Source organism: Mus musculus, chromosome 4 (genome assembly GCF_000001635.26).
Source record: "Mus musculus strain C57BL/6J chromosome 4, GRCm38.p6 C57BL/6J".
In the NCBI taxonomy this organism is placed as follows: Eukaryota; Metazoa; Chordata; class Mammalia; order Rodentia; family Muridae; genus Mus; species Mus musculus.
The window spans coordinates 139,553,828-139,576,171 of NC_000070.6; the positions used below are offsets into that span (position 1 = coordinate 139,553,828).

The 22,344-nt window shown below is 50.4% G+C and overlaps 1 protein-coding gene across 4 annotated transcripts in view; it reads left to right on the forward strand.

Annotated features, from left to right (window-relative positions):
* Nucleotides 1–22,344, forward strand: part of Iffo2 (intermediate filament family orphan 2) — an 89,835-nt gene that overhangs the window by 23,280 nt on the left and 44,211 nt on the right. Inside the window, exon 1 of one of the 4 annotated variants that reach the window (XM_030253381.1) lies at nucleotides 20,757–21,770. The exons of 1 other annotated variant lie outside the window; for it this stretch is intronic. In XM_030253381.1, the coding sequence (XP_030109241.1) occupies nucleotides 21,121–21,770 (650 nt within the window). In that variant the 5' untranslated portion in view covers nucleotides 20,757–21,120. Of the gene's footprint in view, nucleotides 1–20,756; nucleotides 21,771–22,344 lie in introns of those variants that run through there. 2 more of the 4 variants (XM_030253380.1, NM_001205173.1) reach the window with 2 other exon arrangements.

Sequence of the window (22,344 nt, forward strand, 5' to 3'; positions counted from 1 at the left end):
TTTGCCTGAGAGATATAATGAAGTGAGAATCAAGAACAGGAAGTGCTTCCTCCTCGTAATAGTAAGTGAAGGCTGCAGCATAAAGAGCACAATGAGCTTTCATCAACTGTACTAAGAAGAGAAATCGGCTTGGGACAAACTTGTGATCAAGGAAAAACATTCATTCTAGGTCGGGTTCGAGGATGAGGCCACAGGCGTGCACTATGATAAAGCAAGGCCGTGGGAAACTGTTGTGTAGAACTTATAATGAACTTGTAGAACGAAACAGTGCTTTGATTTTACATCCTTCATAACTCCCCTTTTGTGCAACATTTTACCTATGAGGTAATTTTATGAACCTTTGTCTAAGAAGCTATAAATGGCCAGAAAGAAAAAAATAAAGTGTGGCATTTGGGGCTCTGCTCCATCCACCAAATGTATATATGTATATATTTGTCTATCTAGATGTATATACATACATATGTGTGTAGGTATATGTGTATGTATATAAGTATACATGATCACGTGTGGAATTGATGAGACAAGGTGGTCAGGCCTGGCCAAAATGTGTATGTGTGTGTGTGTGTGTCTGTATGTCTATGTGTGTGTATGTGTGTGTGTCTATGTGTTTGCATGTGTTTGTGTATGTTCTTGACTTTGCTCTTTTCTTCCTTTTCTTTTTTTCCTCTCTGACTCAGAAGAGTTAAAGAACTCCAAGCCTCTCGCCTTGGAGACCAGCGAGGGGCCCTTGAGCCAGAGAGAAAAGAGCTAGAGTAACTAAACTTCCTTTCTTAAGTCCCTGCTGCTGTCAGCAGGAGTTAATTGCCAGAAGCCAGGTGCTTTTGGCCACAGAATAGCAAAGGCTCATAGAAAGAGAAAAAGTACCCAAACTGGGCAACTTTCGCACCCACAATTGCAACTTTTCCCTCTCCCTCATGATCACTGCTACCACCCTCTTGCCTTCCTCAGAGAACTGCATGCTGAGCTGGACCCTGGCAGGAGGGAATGCCAGTTCTAGATCTGGTGGTTTGGGAAGCCGAGGCCCAGAGTGTGTCTGTATTTTTCCCTGCCCACCCTAAGTCCCAGGCTGCAAAAGGCCCAACCTGTTAAGAGTGCCAATCTTGCCTAGACTCGAAGTCTTCTTCAGACCGAAAATTGAGCGTTCCTTTATTTCATGCTTATCTTGTCTGTGACCCGTCTCTGTCCCTGGACAATGGGTATTTTTTTTTTCTCAAAGAGTCTGAAAGGTTCCAGGAAGCATTAATTGTGCATCTACTGAATACTAGGCACAGCATCTGGCTTGGTGAAGGTGGCCCAGCTACTAACCTCTGACCCAGGCCAGTAAACACAACTATCAGGTTATGCGTTGGGTGGCTCGAGGCCCAGCACATAGCTGTCAGACAGTGCTGTGGGAGTGAGCCGATCAGACACCTGGCTAATGGAAACCACCAGCCAGCAGCCTCCCGTGCCGTCTGAGCCTCCCAAGAGCTGGATAGGACCTTGGGAAAATTCATGAGGAGCCCACGCTTGGCACAGGCTCACTGGAGTGAGGCTGTGGCCTGTGGGTGTGGGGGGTGTTTGGGTAACAGCCCAAAGGCTAGGAAGGGTTGTTTGTGCTGTTGATGCTTGGAACAGAGAGGGGCTATTGTTGGGCGAAGTCTCGGCTTGTTGGCGTATGAAGTTGGCTCAGAACCGTGGGGTGGGGACTGACTGGGGTGTCGATATCATTTGCTAACGTGCCTTCGTGGCAGCAAGAGCCACCTCTGTCTGTCTCTGTCTGGCAGGTTGTCTCATACATGCATTTAAATACACGTGACAATTTATGCACTGCAATTTGCAGACTCGGTGCAAAATAAAGAAGTGGAATCCTTGGCTCAAAAGTTCAGTCTGGGGGCCAGGGAGATGGCCCAGTCAAAGAGCTTGAGGGCCTAAATTTGACCCTGGAACATCATTGGGGCTTGCAGTTCAGCCCACCGAGCCCCAATGATGGCAGCAAGTTCCAGGCCGGGGAGAGCCCCCATGTCAAACACCAGTGTGGACTGAGGAACAACACCTGTTGTTGAAACGAGACATGGCTTCTACAGGTATAGGCACATGCATATGTGTGAATGCATACGTGTCCATACATGTGCATGCTCACCTGAGCCTTCACATGCACCACTTCCCAAGCTCAGTTTCCAGGTGACATTGCAGGATGTCAGCCAAGCTCCGGAGCCTTCTGAGCACGGGTCATGTGGTCGCTCTCTTCCAAAGCCCAGGAAGCAGTCCTGCGCATGCGCAATACGAGGCTCCTGCTGTTTGCCTTGGGCTGTCCCGCATCCTGGACCCCTACTATCTGTATCCGCTCTGCTCTGCTAAGGCCAAATGCTTTGCTTGCTCGCTCGCTCGCTCGCTCGCTCGCTCGTGCCAAGTGCTTTGCAGACTTATCTCACGCTGTCTCAACATCCGGATGTAGGAACTGGCCGGCTGTCAGGTTTGATTTGCATATGAGCGAGTTAAGTTGTGGAGGACCTGAGGCTTGAACTCACATTGTCAGAGTCCAAGCCTGGGCTCTGTGTTTGCACCCCACACCCTACTAGCAGAAACCACCTTGTTCTTTGTGTCCTGGTTCCCCGGTTCCTTCCCACTCAGCATATTTTTCTCTGAAGTTTTTGATGGCGAATGGGGTTGATCAGTGGTGTACAGTTTTACCTGTGGCTAGTCCTCATCACAAGAACTCCTGACATCTCCACAGAGGGCTCCTGTGTTTTGTTTCTTGAGTTGGCTCAGGCTTTCCTTTGGCTTCCTCTCTGGGTATCACCCATGGGGCAGCACAGGCTTCTGAGATGTGGGCTCAGCCGGGGGTGGGGGTGGGGGTGGGGGGAGGGGAGGAGACGAGAGTTTGAAGGAGATGCTGGCGCGGATCTGTTTCGCCAGCTCCAGGCCACCGCTGCCTTGAACCCTCTTTCCGTGTTAAAGACTTTCTTGACTCCTCCATGTCTTCCTACTCCTCTGTGTTTTCTTCCTATTTCCTAGACTGCCTTTCCTGATCTGATCTCCCATCGTCCACCTATCTACCCACCATCCATCAGTCCACCTACCCATGTATCCTTTATCCACCCTTCCATCTACCCATCGTCCATTCATCATCCATCCATCCATCTTTCTATTCATCTACCCATCTATTCGTCTATTAACCATCTGTCTATCCATCACTGATGCACCCACCAATCTAGCTAGCTATCTGTCCATCCACCCATAATCTCTCTACCCACCCATCCATCTATACATCTATTTACCTATCCATCATTAATTTATCCTTCTGTCCTCTATCTATCTAGCTAGCCATTCACTCATCATCCATCCATCTATCCATCCATCATTCATTCATACATACATCCATACATCCATTCATCCACCCATCACCCATTCACACTTGTTGAACATCTAAGACATAATAGGACCCGAGGTTTGGTGCTGAAGATAGAGAAAACAATTAGAACATGTCTTGTGCTAGCTCACTTCAAGGATGGTGCAAGATGGACTGGAAAACAGCCCACAGTCTTGGCTGTTAAGTTCCACAAAGGCAAAGGATGGAAAACATGAACAAGAAGGGAAGGCTCATCTTTAGGTGTGTTTAAGACAAGGCCTGCAGGATGCATAGGGCCAGAGTGAAGGAGGGCTTCCCGAGGGGTTATCCTGTGCAAGAGAGAGCACTGATCTGCATGCAGTAGAGAGGGACTTAGGGTGCCTGGGCTGGAGTCACAGGCAATGGAGGGAGAAGGATAGACGGAATCGACCTTTTCTGGATGAATGGGTAGTTGATGAGTACCTGAGTGATGTGGAGGTGGGGACAGCTTCTGGGGCAGCCCCAATAGGCTCCTCATTGGGCTTTAGCTGTGTCAATGCTAGGACACTGAGTTCAACATTGGTTTCTTGTTTGTCCGTGGAGGACAAAGAAGGTTGGCAGACCCCTTGAAGGATATGAAGGACCCAGTCAACTACCAGATGGTGAAAGGGTAATTAGAGGGTCTTTGGTTCTGTTTCCTTCCTTAGATTGTAACACACACACACACACAGAGGCACACACACATGCATGAGCACACACAAAGCAAAACCTCTTAAACGTTTGATATCATATGTTGGCAAAGGAACTGGGCAAACTACTGTTTTAATCACTGCTGGTGAGAAGTCAACTGGGGTTAGCTACTTAAACTTAAAGTGTGTGTGACCGGGGGCTTAACTTCTCAGGATCTCCCCAAGAGAGGTGAGTGAGGACCACGCACACAACTGTAGAGGATTATTCAGTAAATGAATGACCTAAGCATCCGACAGTTGGGGATTGCTTGAAAAACTGTGGCAGTGTATATTGTGGATTTCAGAGACCAAAGGAGATCTCATTACATCATCCTTTAAAAAACCTCCTGGTTTTTTTTGGTGAAGAAAAAGCACAAGACTCATCCAGACAGCACATGCACTGCGACATAAACAATGCATTATGACATAAATGACGTAAGAAGCAGGCAGCCCAAGTACAGGTGTGGCCTGCTTTTAAAAAAGATTTATTTTCACTTTATGTCTGGGAGTATCTGGGAGAATGTGTACCACGTGCCTGCAGTACCCTGCTCCCGGCTGCATCTACAGTTGCAGGTGGTTGTGAGTCACCATATGGGTGCCTGATTGAACCCAAGACTTCTCTGTAAGAGCAGCCAGTGCTCTTCCCTGCTGAGCCATCTCTGTGCACTTCTAAATGCATACCTGCAGTCACTCACAAAGGACAGTGCAAGGACTTTAGGAGGCAACATGCTAACTTTTACCAGAGGTCACTCACGGGAGGGCAATGGACACTGGCTGATGGTGGCAGTGGCTGTAACCCATGCTGGTGACTTTAGGAATCCCATTTGACCTTCAGCTGCCATTCTGCATTATTTACACAGCTACATAATTAAAGACTGCCTGGTGCTGGTGGTGGTGGTGGTTTTGCATGCCTTTAATCCCAGCACTTGGGAGGCAGAGGCAGGTGGATTTCTGAGTTCGAGGCCAGCCTGGTCTACAAAGTGAGTTCCAGGACAGCCAGGGCTACACAGAGAAACCCTGTCTCGAAAAAAAAACAAAAAAACAAAAACAAAAACAAAAAAAACCAACCAAACAAAACAACAGAACAAAATGAAAGATCTGGGGCTATGGCTCTGTGGCAGAGCACTTGCCTAGCTTGTATGCAGTCCTGGGTTCCATCCCTCGCACCACACACATACACAAGCTAAACTGAAATTAATATGTAATTATTGTACCTAATTAGTGTATCTTAATGTATTAGTGTATACCTTTATCATAAATCCTTTGAAAATAGAGCTATGCAAAAATTAATGGGGAAACAAGAATATCCATCTATCTATCTATCACCCATCTACCCACCCACCCATCTACCCACCCACTCATCTATCCATCCACCCATATACCTATCAACCCATCCATCTATCCACCTACCCACTCATTTACCCACCCACTCATCCATCTATCCACCCACCCAACTACCTACCCACCCATCTACTCACCCACCCACCCATCTACCCACCCACTCATCTACCCACCCACCCATCTACCCACCCACTCATCTATCCATCCACTCATCTACCCTCCCACCCACCTCCACTTATTTATGCATCCATTTATGTATCATCCATCCACCCACCAGCTTTCATTTATCCATCTGTCAGACATTTATCTATCCATCATTCATCTACCCACTCATCCATCCATCTGTCCCATTTTTCTATCTTCCATCATCTACCATCCGTCCATCCATCCACCCACCCGCCAGCCGCACTCATTGAGCATCTAAGATGTCCTAGGCACAGCGTTTGGGTTCTGGAGACACAAAGAAGAGTTAGGATAAATACTGCCCCTTATGAGCTTTCAAGGAGGGCAGGAAGACGGTCGTGAAACAACGCTGAATGCCATTTCTGATAAGCTCTGTGAAGGCAAAGGATGAAGAGTCAGAACAAGAGGTGAAGGCTCATCTTAGGCTGTGTTTGAACTTGAGGCCTGCAGGATGTACTTGGGAGGTGGAGGCAGGAGGATCAAGGGTTCAAGGTCATCTACAGCTACATAGCCAGCAGGAGGCCAACCTGGGCTACATGAGACGCATTTCAAAACAAAACAAAACAAAACAAGACAAAACAAAACAAAACAAACGTACAGAAGCATCCATAGTACCACACCCCAGATATAAGCACCAAGAAAGCCTTACTATATCTGTTTCCAACTTTTTTATGCCTAAGATGTAAAAAGTGACTGAATTAAACACACGTTTTTCTTACATTCCCTTGTGGCTATTTTCCTGTATTATTATTTTAGTAAAGATTTATGTATTTATGTGCGTGTGTATTTGTGTGTGTGCGCGCACGTGCATGCGTGTGCACACTTGTGGAGCACAACTTGACGGAGTCGGTTCTCTCTTTCTACCACGTGTGGCCAGAGAATGGAAATCTACCTGCTGTGACACCTCGCCAGCCTTTTAAATATTCTCTCAATGGCTGCATTGTGATTTATGACTTAACCAGGACATATTGAAATCTCCCGAGACGGACACATAAGCTCGTTTCTAATGTTTCTTATTATACAACCTTGTAAGTGCATCTTTACATGTTTGTCTCACTGCTTAAGAATGTTTTATTAGGAATCTGTGCCGGGCTAAGGCAATTTGAAGGGTTTTTTTTTGATGCTCCATGTCTAGCTGTGTTGCATCAATAGGAAGCCCCTTTGCAGACTGAACAGGGCAGCGTGTTCTCATACAGCCGGTTTGCCGCAGGCTTTTCTGGAAGGCCTTCCATCCACAGGGAGGTATTGTTCTCAAGAACACTGGAGGTGTTTCCCGTCATGGGAGGATCTCAGAGGAAGACGACATGGATGTCTGTTTGCAGTTGGGTACACTCATACCCGAATGTTCTCCCAGCCTTGGGGGCAGGAAGACCATTAGTTCAAAGCCTACCTGGGCTGTGTAGTGAGTTCTAGACTAGCCAAGCAATTTAGTGAGACCTGCCTCTGAGTAAAAGCTAAGGGATGGGAATGTGGCTCACTAGTAGACCAGTTCCCTAGTGTGCGCCAGAGCTTAGGACCAGTTCTCACGGTGTCCAAGGTGGGGGTGAGAGGAGGTGCGGGGGGGTTGTCTTCATTGTCTTTAGATTCTGAGAGATGCCCAGGTGGCCCCTCATGCCAGCCTTCTGAGTAACCTGTTGAAGGTCTTTCTAGAACTGGATTTGAGGTTCCAGGAGCGGCAGAGCAAACTGTAGAACCAGCATCAATCAATGTTGTCTGTAAATGTCAGAACCGCTGGGTAAATCTCTAAAGACTTGGTCCTCAGTAAGTCAGTCAGTGACCTTCCCTAGAGAACCCATGTGGTCGAAGTGTGGATTTGACACAACTTCCAAGATGTTGGACATTTCTGAGGAAGGAGGATGAAGTCGTGGCATACACGAAGACTCATGAAGAGTCTAAAATACATATCTATCAAGAGTTGCTTGGTGTTGGATCAGCCCTACCTGGAGTTCAGAGTTCAGAGGAAACATATGGCCCAAGGGTAGGACTGGGCTGCACCTCCAGAGAATTCCTCACCTCCTTCTTCTCCTCCTCTCCTCTCCTCTCCTCTCCTCTCCTCTCCTCTCCTCTCCTCTCCTCTCCTCTCCTCTCCTCTCCTCTCCTCTCCTCTCCTCTCCTCTCCTCTCCTCTCCTCTCCTCTCCTCTCCTCTCCTCTCCTCTCCTCTCCTCTCCTCTCCTCTTCTCCTCTCCCCTCCTCCCCTCCTCCCCTCCTCCCCTCCTCCCCTCCTCTCCTCCTCTCCTCCTCTCCTCCTCTCCTCCTCTCCTTCTCTCCTTCTCTCCTCTTCCCTTCCCCTCCCTTCCTCTCCTCTCCTCTTCTCATTCCTTTCCCTTTCTCCTTTTCTCTTGGAGACAGTGTCTTGTGTAGCTCAGTGGTCTCGAACTTACCATGCAGTTGAAGATGACCTTGAACATCCCAGCCTCCTGCCTATGCTTCTGGGGATCACAAGCTTGCACCACTACACCCAGTTTATTCTGTGCTAGGGATTGAGCCAAGGGCTTTGTGTACCAGACGGGCACTCCCTACAGCAAACTCCCCAGACTTCTGCTGTGCTTTCTGCTAACACTAGCAGCTAATGAATGTGACAGTGATGTAATAAAACCTTGATGGTGTCTCTCACTCCCACAGTCAACCTCTCAGGGCAGCAGAGATCTTTTAAGTACTCTCTTTCCCCCAACACCCACTACCAGCATTCCTCCACCAAACTTTTGTTGTCCTGGTAAGAGCTAGCTCCCTTCATGCTCTGTCCCAGCATCTTATGTGGTCTGTTGGGTTCACCACCACCACAGATACATCTTATCAGGTCCCTTGGTGAAGGTTTGGTGGCATGTTAGAAACCACACATGGATGAAGGTCAGAGGTCAACTTCCAAGAGTCAGGCCTCTCCTTCAATGGTGTTGATCCTGGGGATCGAACTTGGATTATTAGACTGGCTGCAAGCACCTTTTCCAGCTAGGGCTATATCTCTAGCCCCCTAGGCATTGATTTTTTTTTTTTAAATTTTCAACTTAGTTTCCATTCTCTGAGGTTCATGGACCTATTGTAGTTTCTTGCTGTGTGTTCGGTTTGATTTGTTGCCTTAATGTTTTAAACGGGTGGTAACTTGAGAAAACGTGCTGCCCTTCGGTGAACATTTTGCTGGGAAGTAAGAGAGATGTGCAGAAGGTGGTGTCCAATGCCCAGGGGCTGGACTGGCCTTGGGAAAGGGCGGACTCTACTTATGGCAAAAAAGAAAGAGGGCAGTATATGGTCACACAGGGTGGGATGGGGAGGTAGTAGATGTGAGCTGTCTCTTCCAGATACTTTTGTTTCTCCAGAGAATAGAAGGGATGGCTTTTGTTGGGGTAAAGGAGAAGGAAAGGGCTGTGACTTGTGAGAGATTGGTGGTGTTTCCTGGTCACTTTGGAATGTAGAGGGCTTGGGAATCTAGTGGTCTTGCCTGCCTGCAGTAAGGCCCAGAGGAGACTTGGAGGCTGTGAGCCAGGACAAGAATCCCAGCATGGCTGCAGCTTTCTAAACACAGGTCAGACCAGCTTGTTCCTCATGTTCCAAATGCTTTTGTAAGACATCCCATGTCCTTGAGGATCCCAGCTTTCAGGGTCCCCAATTCTGCTCTTCTACCCACAGCCCAGAGCATAGTTTGGTTCCTTCTATCTGACATAGCTCTGGCTGCTCCCTGGGCCCAGAACACACATCTCACCCTGCCACTCACACGGAGCTACCCTCAAGTTCTGCTTGTCTCACTTCTGAAGACTCTTCTCACCTGTCACAGCGCCCATGTGATGTCAAGGGCACTTCCATTCCTCCCCATCCAGCAGGTATGGGCTCATCAGAGCATCATCTGTACCTGGTCCTCTCTGTGCCCCAGCGTTATGCACCAAGCAGGAGCAGAAACAAGGTCCTTCGAGAGGACTCTACAAATGACTTCTAGACAGCTCGGCCAGACCAGCAGCTGTCACCCAGAGGTCTGATCATGGAGTCACTGGCCTGAGGGAAGGGATACAAACAGTAGCCAGGAAGCTGGCCAAGAATTTAGGTCAGGGGAAAGCAGACCATGTTCCTAAGAGGAGTTAAGAGGGAGGATGGCACATCTGGATCAGGCTGCATTGCATGCCTGGAGACCACCAAGAACTTCCAGGTGGCTCTGTGCTATGACCTAGGTATACAATCTGCCAGGCAGAGGCAGGCGGATTTCTGAGTTCGAGGCCAGCCTGGTCTACAAAGTGAGTTCCAGGACAGCCAGGGCTATACAGAGAAACCCAGTCTCAAAAGAACAAATCAAAAAACAAACAAACGAACAAAAAACAGAGGGAATGCAGGGAGGTGTGAACAAGGTGGCCCTGGGAGCCAGAGTCATTGCATGCTGTACCCACAAATCTAAGATCACTTTGTGGTCGGTCCCCAGGGGCCCCAGTGTAGATGTGATGCTGATAGAGCCTGAGGTGACAGCATTAGAAGCTTTGGTATCCTGGACTCTAAACAAGTCTGCCGAGTGTGTTTGAACAGCCTCAGGTGCCTGTTGGCCTCTGCAGAGTTCATCTGATGGCTCACTGAGAAGGTCACAGCCAGTGCAGACCACTGCTGTTGCTAATCCAATCCTGCTCAGGAAAGAGGAGATGGATCAGTGGACAAGGATGGATCAGTGTCTACCTGAGGACCTGAGTTCAGATTCCTAGAACCTACCTGGGCACCTCCGTGATCTCAGTGCTCCTGCAATGAGATGGGAGGTGAAGAAGGAATTTGGGGGCCAGCTCATGGGGCAGCTAGCCTGACCTATTCAACAGGAAATGAGAGATCCTGTGTCAAACAAGTTGAAGGGTGACAACTGACAGGAAGCTGACCTCTCCACATGCATGCACACCTGCACTCATGCACGTGCATACACACATACACACACAAACACACACACACACACACACATACCCCACACATGCACACACACACACATTCATGCATACATATGCACACACATGTACATGCACACACATGTGCACACGTGCACACACATGCATGCACATACACAAACACATGTACACACGTATGCACACATACACATGTGCACACATGCGTGCACACACACACATATAAGATTCTAGTCATAATGATGGACAGAGCTACTGAGACCATAATGCCCTTCAGCTCAGACATCCTTTAACAACATCAAAAAACTAGAAAGTTACAATCACAGCGAGAGTGAGTCAAGGCCCCCAAAAAGGTCCCATAGGCCTGGTAGAGAAGAATGACTCTGTGTGACTCCAGGTGGCTTCAGGAGGCTCATGTCACCCAGACCCAAGAGTCGGGCTGTTGGGAATTTTAGGTCCCTACTCAGAGGATGCTTACAGATGCTTGCGACACCTTGGTGGCTTCATCTGGAAATGGGTGCAGTGACAGTCTATACACAGGAATACGGACTGAGCCAGAAGGTTCCTTTGTCCTGCTCCAGTGATTCACCTCTTACCTGGAGGCTATCTCAGATCTTGACCCCCCGACTGTGACAGAGTGACAGCCGTCAGCCGCTCCCTATCAGCAAGAAAGTTCCTGATGACAGGATTAGAGTTTGGCTGCAGGAGACAGCATCTTAAACACATGTTTAAAACTTTTATTTTAGGTGTATGAATATTTTGCTTGTATGTATGTATGTATGTATGTATGTATGTATGTATGTATGTATGTATGTGTATATGTATAAATGTTAAGTATGCATTTGTAGTATGTATTTATGTATGTGTGTGCATGTATGTGCATATGTATATATGTATGTGTATGTGTATGTAACATGTATGCATGTATGTATGTATGTATACCACATGCAAGTCAGATGTCTGCTAAGACCAGAGGAGGGCATTGGAGGCCCTGGAACTGGAGTTACAGACAGTTGTGAGCCACCACGTGGATGCTGGGAAATGAACCTGGGTCCTCTGTAAGAACACTAAGCGCTTTAACTTCGGAGCCATCTCTCCAGCTCCATTACACACATTTTATTGGATTACAGTAAAATTTTACAGAAAGGTTTGTGGGATTTTGGAGGGTAGAATTTTAGCTACTCCCCCCCTCACACCCCATTGCTGGGGCTTTGTCTGGCTTGGGCTTACACAGCTCCTGTGCATACTGAAACCACTCTGGGTTCATCTGTGCAACTGCCCTGATGTGTTCAGAAGAACACCATCTCCTTATTAGAAGGGACACGCGTTCCTTCGAAACTTTGGCTCTTTACCCCTCCCCCCACAATTTACTTAATTTTTACTCACTTTATATCCCTTCAGGCTCTTACAATTCTCCCACCTCTTGTGCAATGGTCCTTGAGTTGTGGAAGGAGGAAGGGATGTAACATAAATGTCCTGTTTAAGGCTAAGCTTTCTCTAGTCTCTTGCTCTCTACCCCGTGACCAGCTGTGGGTCCCTGTGTTAGTTACCATCCCTTACAAAAAGAAACGTCTTTGTTGAGGGTTGAGACATGCAGTGACCCAGGGACATAACTGTAAGCCATCAGCACAGTTGGCTTCTCCTGGGGCTTGGTTCCACACCAGCAGTGTAGAGAGGTTGCCCCTCCAGGCTGTCCTGAACCCCCGCATGATAGGAATGAGCCAAGGCTTACTCTGCAGTCTGATGTTGGACCTTTTGGTGGCTCTTCCCATCTGTTTTGAGTCTGGCTGGTGGGTGGGGGCAGGTGTGGACTGAGGTTAGCCTCTGAAGTGTCTGCAGTTACAAAACTGCCATTGGGGAGGTCACCAGTCTGACTCAGGGACTTCTGGATGCTGAGTGATTTCCAAGTTTGTGCTGAGGATAGCAGGAGACCTATCTGTCATTGAGGCCCCGGTAAACCCAGGACATCGCTCTTCTTCATGGCTCTGGCAGGACTGGGACACACGAATAGGGCTTCTGATTCACCCTTTTCCAGTCACCTCCCTGAGGTGTCCCTGTGGCTTAGGGGACATTATTGCAGCAATATTAGTATTGCAAAGCTGCTAAGGCCTGCCTTGTGTTGCTCTAAGGGCTGTCCCTGAGGCATGGCACAACTACCTGTAAACCCGGAGCCTGAGGGAGGTCAGCTGTGCTTGTATCCTGCTGCCTTCTATGGGGAAGAAAGGCAGCCTGTGGAGCAGAAGGAAGGAGGGGCCAGCATAGTGAGGACAGTGCACTCTCCCATCCCTGCTGTCCCTGGACACCCACTCCTGGTATCCCTCCAGGGAGCAGCCGAGTTCCCTGCCTCACTTCTCAGTACTCATGCAGGACCCGCCTCCACATGTGGACCTTTGCTCTCCGGGTCCCCGAATGAAGGACCTACTCCTGGTTGCCTAGCCTCTCTTTTCTCACTATCAGTTTCTTCATCTTTAAAATGGGCACAAGGGTCCTGCCCTTAAACTCCTGAGGGGAGAATGATGCCTGGCAGGTGCGAAGAGCAGCCAGAGTGGTTGCTGTTGGAACCGATGTGAGCAAGGCACACTGCGGAGAGATGAGACAGCGCATGTAACAGACATGGGCTCAGCGTCGATCTTCTCCACGAGCTGGCGTCCATCTCTGCGGGCGGTACTGTCTTCAGATGACATTAATAGTGGCATAGGAAATGTTACCTCTCCTGCAAGGGCTGCAACTTCCTAGTAACCTGGTTGTGATTCTGGTGCCACCTCCCAGAGACAGTACACAGTGTCAACTCAACCCCTGAGGTGGCATTGTGCTCCTATTCTGCCTTGGGTTGCTTTAGTTGTTTGTTTGTGTGTGTGTGTGTGTGTGTGTGTGTGTACGTGTACAAGTTCCTTTGGGTGTGAGCACATATATATGTGGGTGCATGCACATGTGTGTTTAGAGTCTAGAAGTCACTGTAGGATGTCTTCCTTGATTCTTCATATTATTAATATCATCATCATCATCATTTGGTAGATGTTTTTATTTTGCTTTTATCCTACTTGTGGGAGTATTTCACCTGTGTTTATGTCTGGGTACCATGTGTGTGCCTGATCTCACAGAGGCCAGAAGAGGGTATCAGGTCCCCTGGGACTGGAGTTCCAGATCGTTGTAGGCTTCTGTGTAGGTGCTAGAAACTGAACCTTGATCCTCTGTAAGAACAAGTGCTCGTGCCGGGCATTGGTGGTGCATGCCTTTAATCCCAGCACTTGGGAGGCAGAGGCAGGCGGATTTCTGAGTTTGAGGCCAGCCTGATCTCCAGAGTGAGTTCCAGGACAAGCCAGGGTTACACAGAGAAACCCCGTTTCGAAAAACTCAAAAAAAAAAAAAAAAAAAAAAAAACAAAAAAAAACGAAAAACAAAAACAAAAACAAAAAAAGAACAAGTGCTCTTAACCTCTGGTTCATCTCTCTAGCTCCTTCATCTTAACTTCTGATAGAGGGTCTCTCAATGACTCAAAAGCTCATTGAGCCTGGCCAGTTTGGCCTGTGTGTCCCTAAACCCCTCTTGCTGTCCTGGGGTGGCATGTGTGTGCTGCAGTGCCTGGCTTTGATGCAAGTGATGGGGTTCTCATGCTGTGTGACAGACCCTTCATCAGCAGAGCCAGACCCTCAGCCCCAATTCCTACTTCATCAGTGGGGAAACTGAGGCTCCAAGAGCACTGGTATTCTTCCCCGCAACCTCCAAGGGGAAAACCACCTTGCTGAAGCACTGGGCTCCGAGCGAGTTAGCACACAGCAAAGAGAAGGACGTGTGTCCTCCAGACAGGACTTTGGGCTGCTAGGAAGAATCTGGAAAAGGAATGGCCAAGGCTGGGATTTCGAGCTGGCTTCACCTTCTCGAGGGGGAACTGTGGATCACATGAAGGTGTGAAAGATGAGGGAGGCGTTATGGATACACAACAGAGATTTGGTTGAGCCTAGAGGAGCAGGGAGAGAAACTGTCTTCCATCAGCGCTCTCACACACCGCTGGCTGGCGGGGTGTAGGATCGAATGGCGGGATTAGAATGCTGTCTGCCAGTGTCTGTTAGCATTAACCTTGCTTGAGTCCACTACCGCACTGACCCACTTCCAGGGCTGTTTCCAAGATGGACACGTACCCAAGTTCACCAAAGGCGTCTTTGAGGCGGTCTGTAGCAGCTCCCAGCAATCTAAAGAACAACCCACGTGCCCACCTGCAGCAGGGTGCGTGCGTGAGTCCACCCTGGTGTGTCCATACCATGTGACATCACACAGCCGAGGAACCAAACGCTGCTGCATACACACTATGGGGGTGGATCCCACATGCACATGGAACAAGAGGAACAAGCTGAGCACACCATGTTCGTGACATTCTAAAGCGGCCTGGAAAGGAATCAGGGTGAGAAAAGTCTTCACATCTCGGGAGCGGGAGACTGACAGGGAACAAGAAGGTGCCCGCCGCTGTGTGGGATGTGGTTCGGGGAATAAATGCACTGAGCTGTACACTTAGTACCTGTGCATTTACCAGATGTAAGTTGTGTTTCTGGGCAGAGTCAAAATAGGAAGCAAGACAGGCTCCCAAAGAATAAAAGTTATGAAAAGCAGGGGCCAGCCAGAAAGGCTGGGAGCCGAGTTCTGGAGGAGGGGTAACCTGTGTGACGGTCCAGCATCAGGAGAACACAATGCACTCCTGACTTGTTGATGACACCACCATTGCTTGGCTGCCTCTTCTTCTTCACCTCCTCCTCCCCCTCGTTCTGTTCTGTTTTGTTTGTTTGTTTTGTTTTGTTTTGTTTTATTGTTATGGTTTTTTTTTTTTTTGAGACAAGGTTTCTCTGTGTAGCCCTGGCTGTCCTGGAACTCACTCTGTAGACCAGGCTGGCCTCAAACTCAGAAATCCACCTGCCTCTGCCTCCCAAGTGCTGGGATTAAAGGCGTGTGCTACCACCGCCCGGCTCATCCCTTTTTTCTCTGTGCCTCTTCTTACTCATTTGAAGGTCGCCGAAAACACAACTCATTCCTTTACCCTTTAATGATATTATGGGAGGGGCTGTTGAGATGGCTTAGCCAGGAAAGGAGCCTGCCACTAAGTCCTGAGTTTCACTACTGGGACCTACATCGCGGAAGGAGAGAATTGACACCTACAGTTGTCCTCTGACTGCCACATGCATGCAGCGGCGCATGAACTCGCACTTGCTGCCCCTATTTGTGCTACATAAAAAATGTAGAAAAGAAAAGGAAGGTGCTATGGGAACGGACGAAGTCGGAGGAGGAGGGGCTGGATGGGACTCCATTCAAAGCTGAGCTGTTCTGTGCACTGTGTCCTTGGCTAAGTCCATTCCTCCTGTGGGTCTTACTTTTCCATCTGTAGGAACTGTCTTTAATAGGTGATGTTTTCGTGAGAAATAGGGGTGGGGAAAGGAAACATGATGCCTGTCCTGTTTGGGGAGCTAGTGAGCGTACCCATGTGTGAATGAGCATTCATGGCATAAACAAGGTCATGTTAAGGACATCAATGCTCCAGACCCACAGGAATGGCAAGGTCTTGCCCTGGTTCACAGTTGAGCTTAGATACTGTTATTGACCACCTCCTCCTCAGGAATGACTGCATCCCGAGGATGCTCTCTACAGAGACCCCCGCTGACAATAGCTAACAGCTCTCTACCCTTTCTGCCATCTGTCTATAATAAGCACGCTGAGTTTCAGATGCTGTAACTCCATCTGAGCCCACCACCCACCAGATCCTAGCTTTCCTGTCTGTGTGTCTGTGTGTCTGTGGGTCTGCAGTTTCTCCATTCCCCATCATCTGAATGAGGTCAGTCCTGTGGGAGTCAGGGACAGACGCTGATGGCAGGGCCCTCAAGTCCTATGAACCTCCATGGAGTGATCCAAGATGGCCTGCTGTGGGCCAGGCAGAGAGTTCACCACTGCCCATGAACAAGGTAAGAAGAATGCTGGCACAGGACAATTAGCACATCACAGCAACCCTGTAAGTTGTCATCACCGCACTTTACAGAAGGGAAAACTGAGCCATACGGATGTTGGATAACTTAACCAAGATCACTGTTAATCATCTGCGGTGCCTGTTCCCAACCATACTGACAGTAGCACCCAAGTTAGCATCTTCCATTGGGAAGGTGCCTGAAGCCACCGGGGGTGGGGGCTCCCTCAAGACTGCTGACCAAGATCAACCCCGGCAGGGCAGCCAGCAGCGCCCTGACTTTAGTGAGATCCACACCCTTTTCTAGGAAGGTGAACTCACTCAGAATAATTATGGAGTGAACAGACAGCCGAAGCCGTGTGTAGCCTGGAGGTCCCAGGAAAGATGAGGTTCATGCAACGTGCCGCTGAGCCCAGAAGAGCTCAGCTCACCCTTTCTGCCAAGATTTTTTTTTTTTGGTTGCTCTTGTCATTATTGTTTCTTGGAGGGAGGGAGGGAGGGAGGGAGGGAGGGAGGGAGGGAGGGAGGGAGGGAGGGAGGGAGGGAGGGAGGGAGGGAGGAAGAGCCATGGGGATATCTCACGGAGCCTGTGCAAGTCAGGGGTACGTTTTCATCTGGCACCGTGAGGACTCATGGCCGCTCCCTCCCCTTGGTGCCATGATGGTTTGTTGCACTCTTTCATGCCACTGGAGAAGAACATTCTAATCATAGAATGTTCTAGAAATCGAAGCCTGGAGGGATGAGAGGCAGTAGGCTGAATTTAGCCACCAGAGGGGGTGCTGGGTAGAGATGTAGGAGCTGCTTCCCAGTGCATGATGGGCTTTCCCCGTTTGCTTAAGCCAAGCAACCCCAACCCAAGTGCAGAATGACGGTAACACAGGCAGCCATCCCTGTCAGGATGACCAGGAACTGTGGCTTCGGAAGCATCTAGCTCTATATGGACTGCAGCGTGGGGCAGTTGATCTCGGGTTTGGGCACTGAATGTCTTCATCAGGAAAACCCCCACATTCTAGGCAAACTAGAAAGCTGTGGGTCCCCTGCCTGGTGGGCTGTTAGGCACAAAGAGCGGGAGACATGTGGCTCATTACCCGTCATCCCAGCTCTGTAGTTTGTAGACATTGGGATGGCCGTGTTGGAGCCCTTCAATCTCAAATACTATTTCTTTCTTTCTTTTTTTTTTTTGATTTATTTATTTATTATATGTAAGTACACTGTAGCTGTCTTCAGACACTCCAGAAGAGGGCATCAGATTTCGTTATGGATGGGTGTGAGCCACCATGTGATTGCTGGGATTTGAACTTGGGACCTTCGGAACAGCAGTCGGTGCTCTTAACCACTGAGCCATCTCACCAGCCCTCAAATACTATTTCTGTGGTCTTCTTCAGATCCAGTCTCTACTGAGCAATCTCCTCCTTCACACTCAGGACCACCCCTTCGGCACCCTCCTCAGCTTCTGCTCTAGGACTGTCCAAGCAGGAGTCCAGGGTCATGGGATGTCCCTGCCCAGGAGGGCTTCAGATCCCATTAGGGCAACTTGGCAGGGCAGAGCTTTTCTGGAAAAGCCTGTACAGAGCTAATTTGGGGGTGTGGCTCCTTAACCCCTTCTGTGCCAGGGGCTTCTCAGACATCTGGTGAATACCATAGCCCATGCTTAGAATGATTTATGGGACTGCAGCATGAGGGCTGCCCATGATGGTGCATGTCTCTAATTCCAGCATTTCAGATGCAGAACAGAACGATCTCTGGGAGTTCAAGGCTAGCCTGGTCTATATCTAGAGTTCCAGGACAGCTAGGTCTACATAGAAAGACCCTGCTGTGTCAACAAACAAACAAAAGGATGCATTTTGATGTAGCTGTTGGGAGAGTGCTTGCCTAGCCTGCACAGGACATTGACTCATAAGCAATGCCTGAGATCCTATGCTTGTAATCTCAGCATTTGGGAGATGAGGCTGGAAGATCACAAGTTCAAGGCTAGCCTGGGCTACATGATACCCTGTCTTGAAAATGAACAAACAAAAAGTATATCTTTTTTTTTGCATTCAGACAAAATTCATGCAACGAAAACAGTTTAAAATGCAAGTCATCAAAGTATTCAAAAAGCAAGTTTGCAGCATCATGATACATACATTTCCTTATTAGCACATTAAATAATGGGGCTTGGGAGATGGTTCCGTGGGTAAAGCCCTTGATGCTGAGCCCTTGATGAGGTCCTGAGTTCAGATCCCCAGGACCCATATAAGACTGAATTCCGTGGCAAGCATCTGTAGTTCAAGTGTTCCTATAACAAGATAGGAGGAGACAGGAGAATTGCCAGAACCTCCAGGGCCAGCTTGCCTGGCATACAGAGTATCTAACAAGAGGTCCTGCCTCAAGTAAGGTGGAAGGTGAGGACTGAGGTTATGGCATGTGTGTGCTTGCACAGCACACACAGACACACACACACACACACAAGCAAGCACTTAGAAAAAAAGACTAAGGGCTGAGAGTACGGCTTAAGTAGTAGGGGACTTGCTTAGCAATTGAGATATCCTGAGTTCCATTCCAAACACTAACATCAAGCAAACAGATATAGCAGTAAGCCCTATATGACTTTCTGAATGTTGATAGCTTAGGTCTCAGGAGAGTTACAGCAACTCTCGTGATATGGGAATATCTAGGGGTGACAGAATCGCAAAGACTTCTTTCAGAATCAAAGGACATATTGATGAGCATTCAAAGACCAGCGACCATAAGGGTGGAAAGTGGGTCTACCCCAGTGTCTCAGCCCTCTCAGAATTCTATTCTCAGTCCAGGCAGGATCCCAAGAGCCACAACTTTAAGGCAAAGGGTTCTTGGTTCTTTAGGGTGGATAATGACAGCATCAAAGACTCCGTGATCTAAAAGTTAAGAGAGTGACCAGGTAGGCTTGGGTTCCGGGGAGAAAGATCACCAGAAGGGAATGCCGGAGCGCAGAGCTAAGTCCATTTGGCAGGGAGCGAGGGAAGGCAACAAGACCAAACCTGAAACACAGCAGTAACCTCACAACACAGCACCACCCCAGAGCACCACACTCTTTCTCGTCTGTCACAAAGAGCACCAAGGCTTTGTCCTGTGAGACAGGGTACCTGCCTGCAAGCTTACGCACAAGCAGACAAGACGGACACATAAGCTAGTAACAAGACAATGGCGGTGAGAGGGGAAAAAAAGATGTGGCCGGAAGAATCTAAAACATACCACATATCTGGTTAAGAGCTGACGGTGTAAGCCACAGGCATTCAAGGTGGGGTCCTTCCCTTAGGAAGTTTGTGGTGAGGACCAAAGGCCAGCAGCTCGGAAGGCTGGGTAGAGTGTGTTTTGAGGTGGTGGTAAAGCTCAGGTCTCAGCGACCTTCTCTGTAAAATGAGGATAATACTTAAATAGGTGCCTGCTGTGAGCTAATGCTTGCAGTGGGTACAGGAGACACTTGGAGATCGCAGGGAATACTGGTTTTTAGGGTGGTAGGTGTGAAGGATAGATGGCTGAAAGGACGGAAGATGGATGGGTCCAAATAAGTGTCCTCCAAATAGGTGGTACTCCATATTGCAGCAAGGCATTCGGGAGAATTGATGGATAGACAGACCCTCTGCTCTCAGGGCTCAGCTACAGCGCCGACTGTGACAATGTGGTGATAGGTGACAGGAGATGGTTAGTCAGGGTTGTGAGGACAAGCATGTTGGGAGGCTCATTGCTTTCTCTTCCCCAGCTTGTCTCACATCCCCGCTTCTGGGTTTGCCGTGGACTAGCAGGCTCAAAGGCTGCGAGAAGCCCTGATCCTGCCTGGTAGGGGACAGGAAGGCGACCAAGGCCTCCGGAGGCTGGAGTAGGGGAGCTGGTTTTCATGCATCTTCGCACACTATGGTTGCCAGACCTTTGCAGGCCACAGTCACCCGCATGCCTGAGAATCTGGGGCAGGGAAATTTGGGACACGGAGGAAGGGCAAGCAGGTAGTCAAGCCCGCCTGGCACACTTGGTAGTGGAGGTCTCCACAGGCTGTCCACCTTTTCAAGAGGCTGCGGTGCCCGGCTCTGCCGCGTTCCCGGGTACAGTTTCGCATTCAGACTGCGTTAGATTATCTGAACCCCGCTAGGCCTGCAGCGCCGCACGCAGGCGAGGGTTTTCTGGGCCGTTGCTGGGCGGAGCTTGAGCTGTAGTCGAAAGGCTCCTCGCAGACGAGTGGCGCAGCTTGTGGGTGGGCGGAGCCCAAGGGCCGATAGGCGTGGCCGGGGCTGGAGACCTAGGAGCCGAGTCTCAGCGGGTGAAATCGCTGCAATGGGTTGAGGGGCGTGGCCTATGTCCGCAGAGGGCGGTCCAGGCTAGGGAGGAAGGCCTTCGCCTATAGAGGGCGGGCCGGGAAGGGCAGAGAGCAGCTAGGCAGGGGGTGTGGTCTGTGTCTGCAGAGGGCGGGCCCTGGAGGCGTGGTCTGTGCCTGCAGAGGGCGGGGCTCGCCGCAGAGGGGGCAGCGCCGGCTGAGAGTCCTCTGCGAGCCGCTGCTGCGGCCGGTCCACAGCAGCTCTGACAGTCGCGGCGCAGGCACCGGACCCCTCACCAGCCCCACGCAGCCACCGCGACCTCCAGCTCGTCCCACCATCTCTCCCGACGCAGCGGAGCCGCATCTGGCACCTAACACCACCCCGGCCGCTCTGGAGCCCGCGCCCGCCCTGGCCCGGCCGCGCCGGGAGCCCGGCCCCGAGCTGGAGCCGCATCTGGAGCCACGGGCCCGGGGCCCTGAGCCACGCAGCCGGCGCATGGTTAACTCGCTGCTGTTCGGAGAGATGGCCTTGGCCTTCGGCTGCCCGCCGGGGGGCGGCGGCTGCGCAGGCGGCGGCGGGGGTGGCGGGGCCGGGCCGGGGCCCTCGCCCGTAACGGCGGCGCTGCGGGACGATCTGGGTTCCAACATCCACCTCCTCAAGGGGCTCAACGTGCGTTTCCGCTGCTTCTTGGCCAAGGTGCACGAGCTGGAGCGGCGCAACCGGCTCCTGGAGAAACAGCTGGAGCAGCAGCAGAGCGAGCGCGATCGGCGGCTGCGCTACAAGACCTTCTCCCGCGAGCAGGCCGTGCAGACCGGGCCCGAGCTGCTGCGGCCGTCGGCTGCGGGAAGCGGGCAGGCCCTCGGCGCGGCCACCGGCGTCAACGCCAACGCGGTGGCCCTGGGCGGCCTGCCCCCCGGCGGCGGCTCGCACCCGCAGCACTACGGTCGCCTGCCCGGGACCATCTGGAGCTACACGCAGGTGCGGCGCACGGGAGGCGGTGGCGTGGAGACTGTGCAGGGCCCCGGCGTGTCGTGGGTACACCCGGACGGCGTAGGCGTGCAGATCGACACCATCACGCCAGAGATCCGCGCTCTCTACAACGTGCTGGCCAAGGTGAAGCGCGAGCGTGACGAGTACAAACGGAGGTGAGTGGACGCGCCCCTCCTCCGCCGCTCTCAGAACCGGCAGCAGGGCCTGGCATATGGGCTGCGAACTGCGGGAGGACTAGGTCATCTAAATCCGCGAACGAGCGCAGGGAGCGCGGGATACCTGGGCGCCGACCCCTGGGGCCAGGCACATTGTTTCCCAGGGACGTAATAACCAGCGGATTTGTGGTGATCTCATTCTGTCCACATGACAGTGCGGTGTGAGGCAGCCTTGTCCCCATACTGCAGATGAGGAAACTGAGGTGAAGAGGTACCAAGTGTCTTGCTCAAGGCAGCTTGGCTAATCCGCGGTGAAAGTCAAGACTTGATCCTTTGATGGAAGTCATGGCTGGTGTGTCTCCTAGCCTAGGTATTCCCCGAGATGTTGGTGGTAGATTCCCTTTCCCATAGCAGGTGTAAAGAAAACAGTCTCAACTAGCTCATTGTCATTTTTTTTTTGTCCTTGAATTTAATGAGCTCACGTGTGAAGATGGATGGCTCTGTCCCTAGGGCCCCGGGGTCGCCTATCTTGTTCCAGGTCTTTAAGGCCAAGATCTCTGGCTTGCAGAATCAA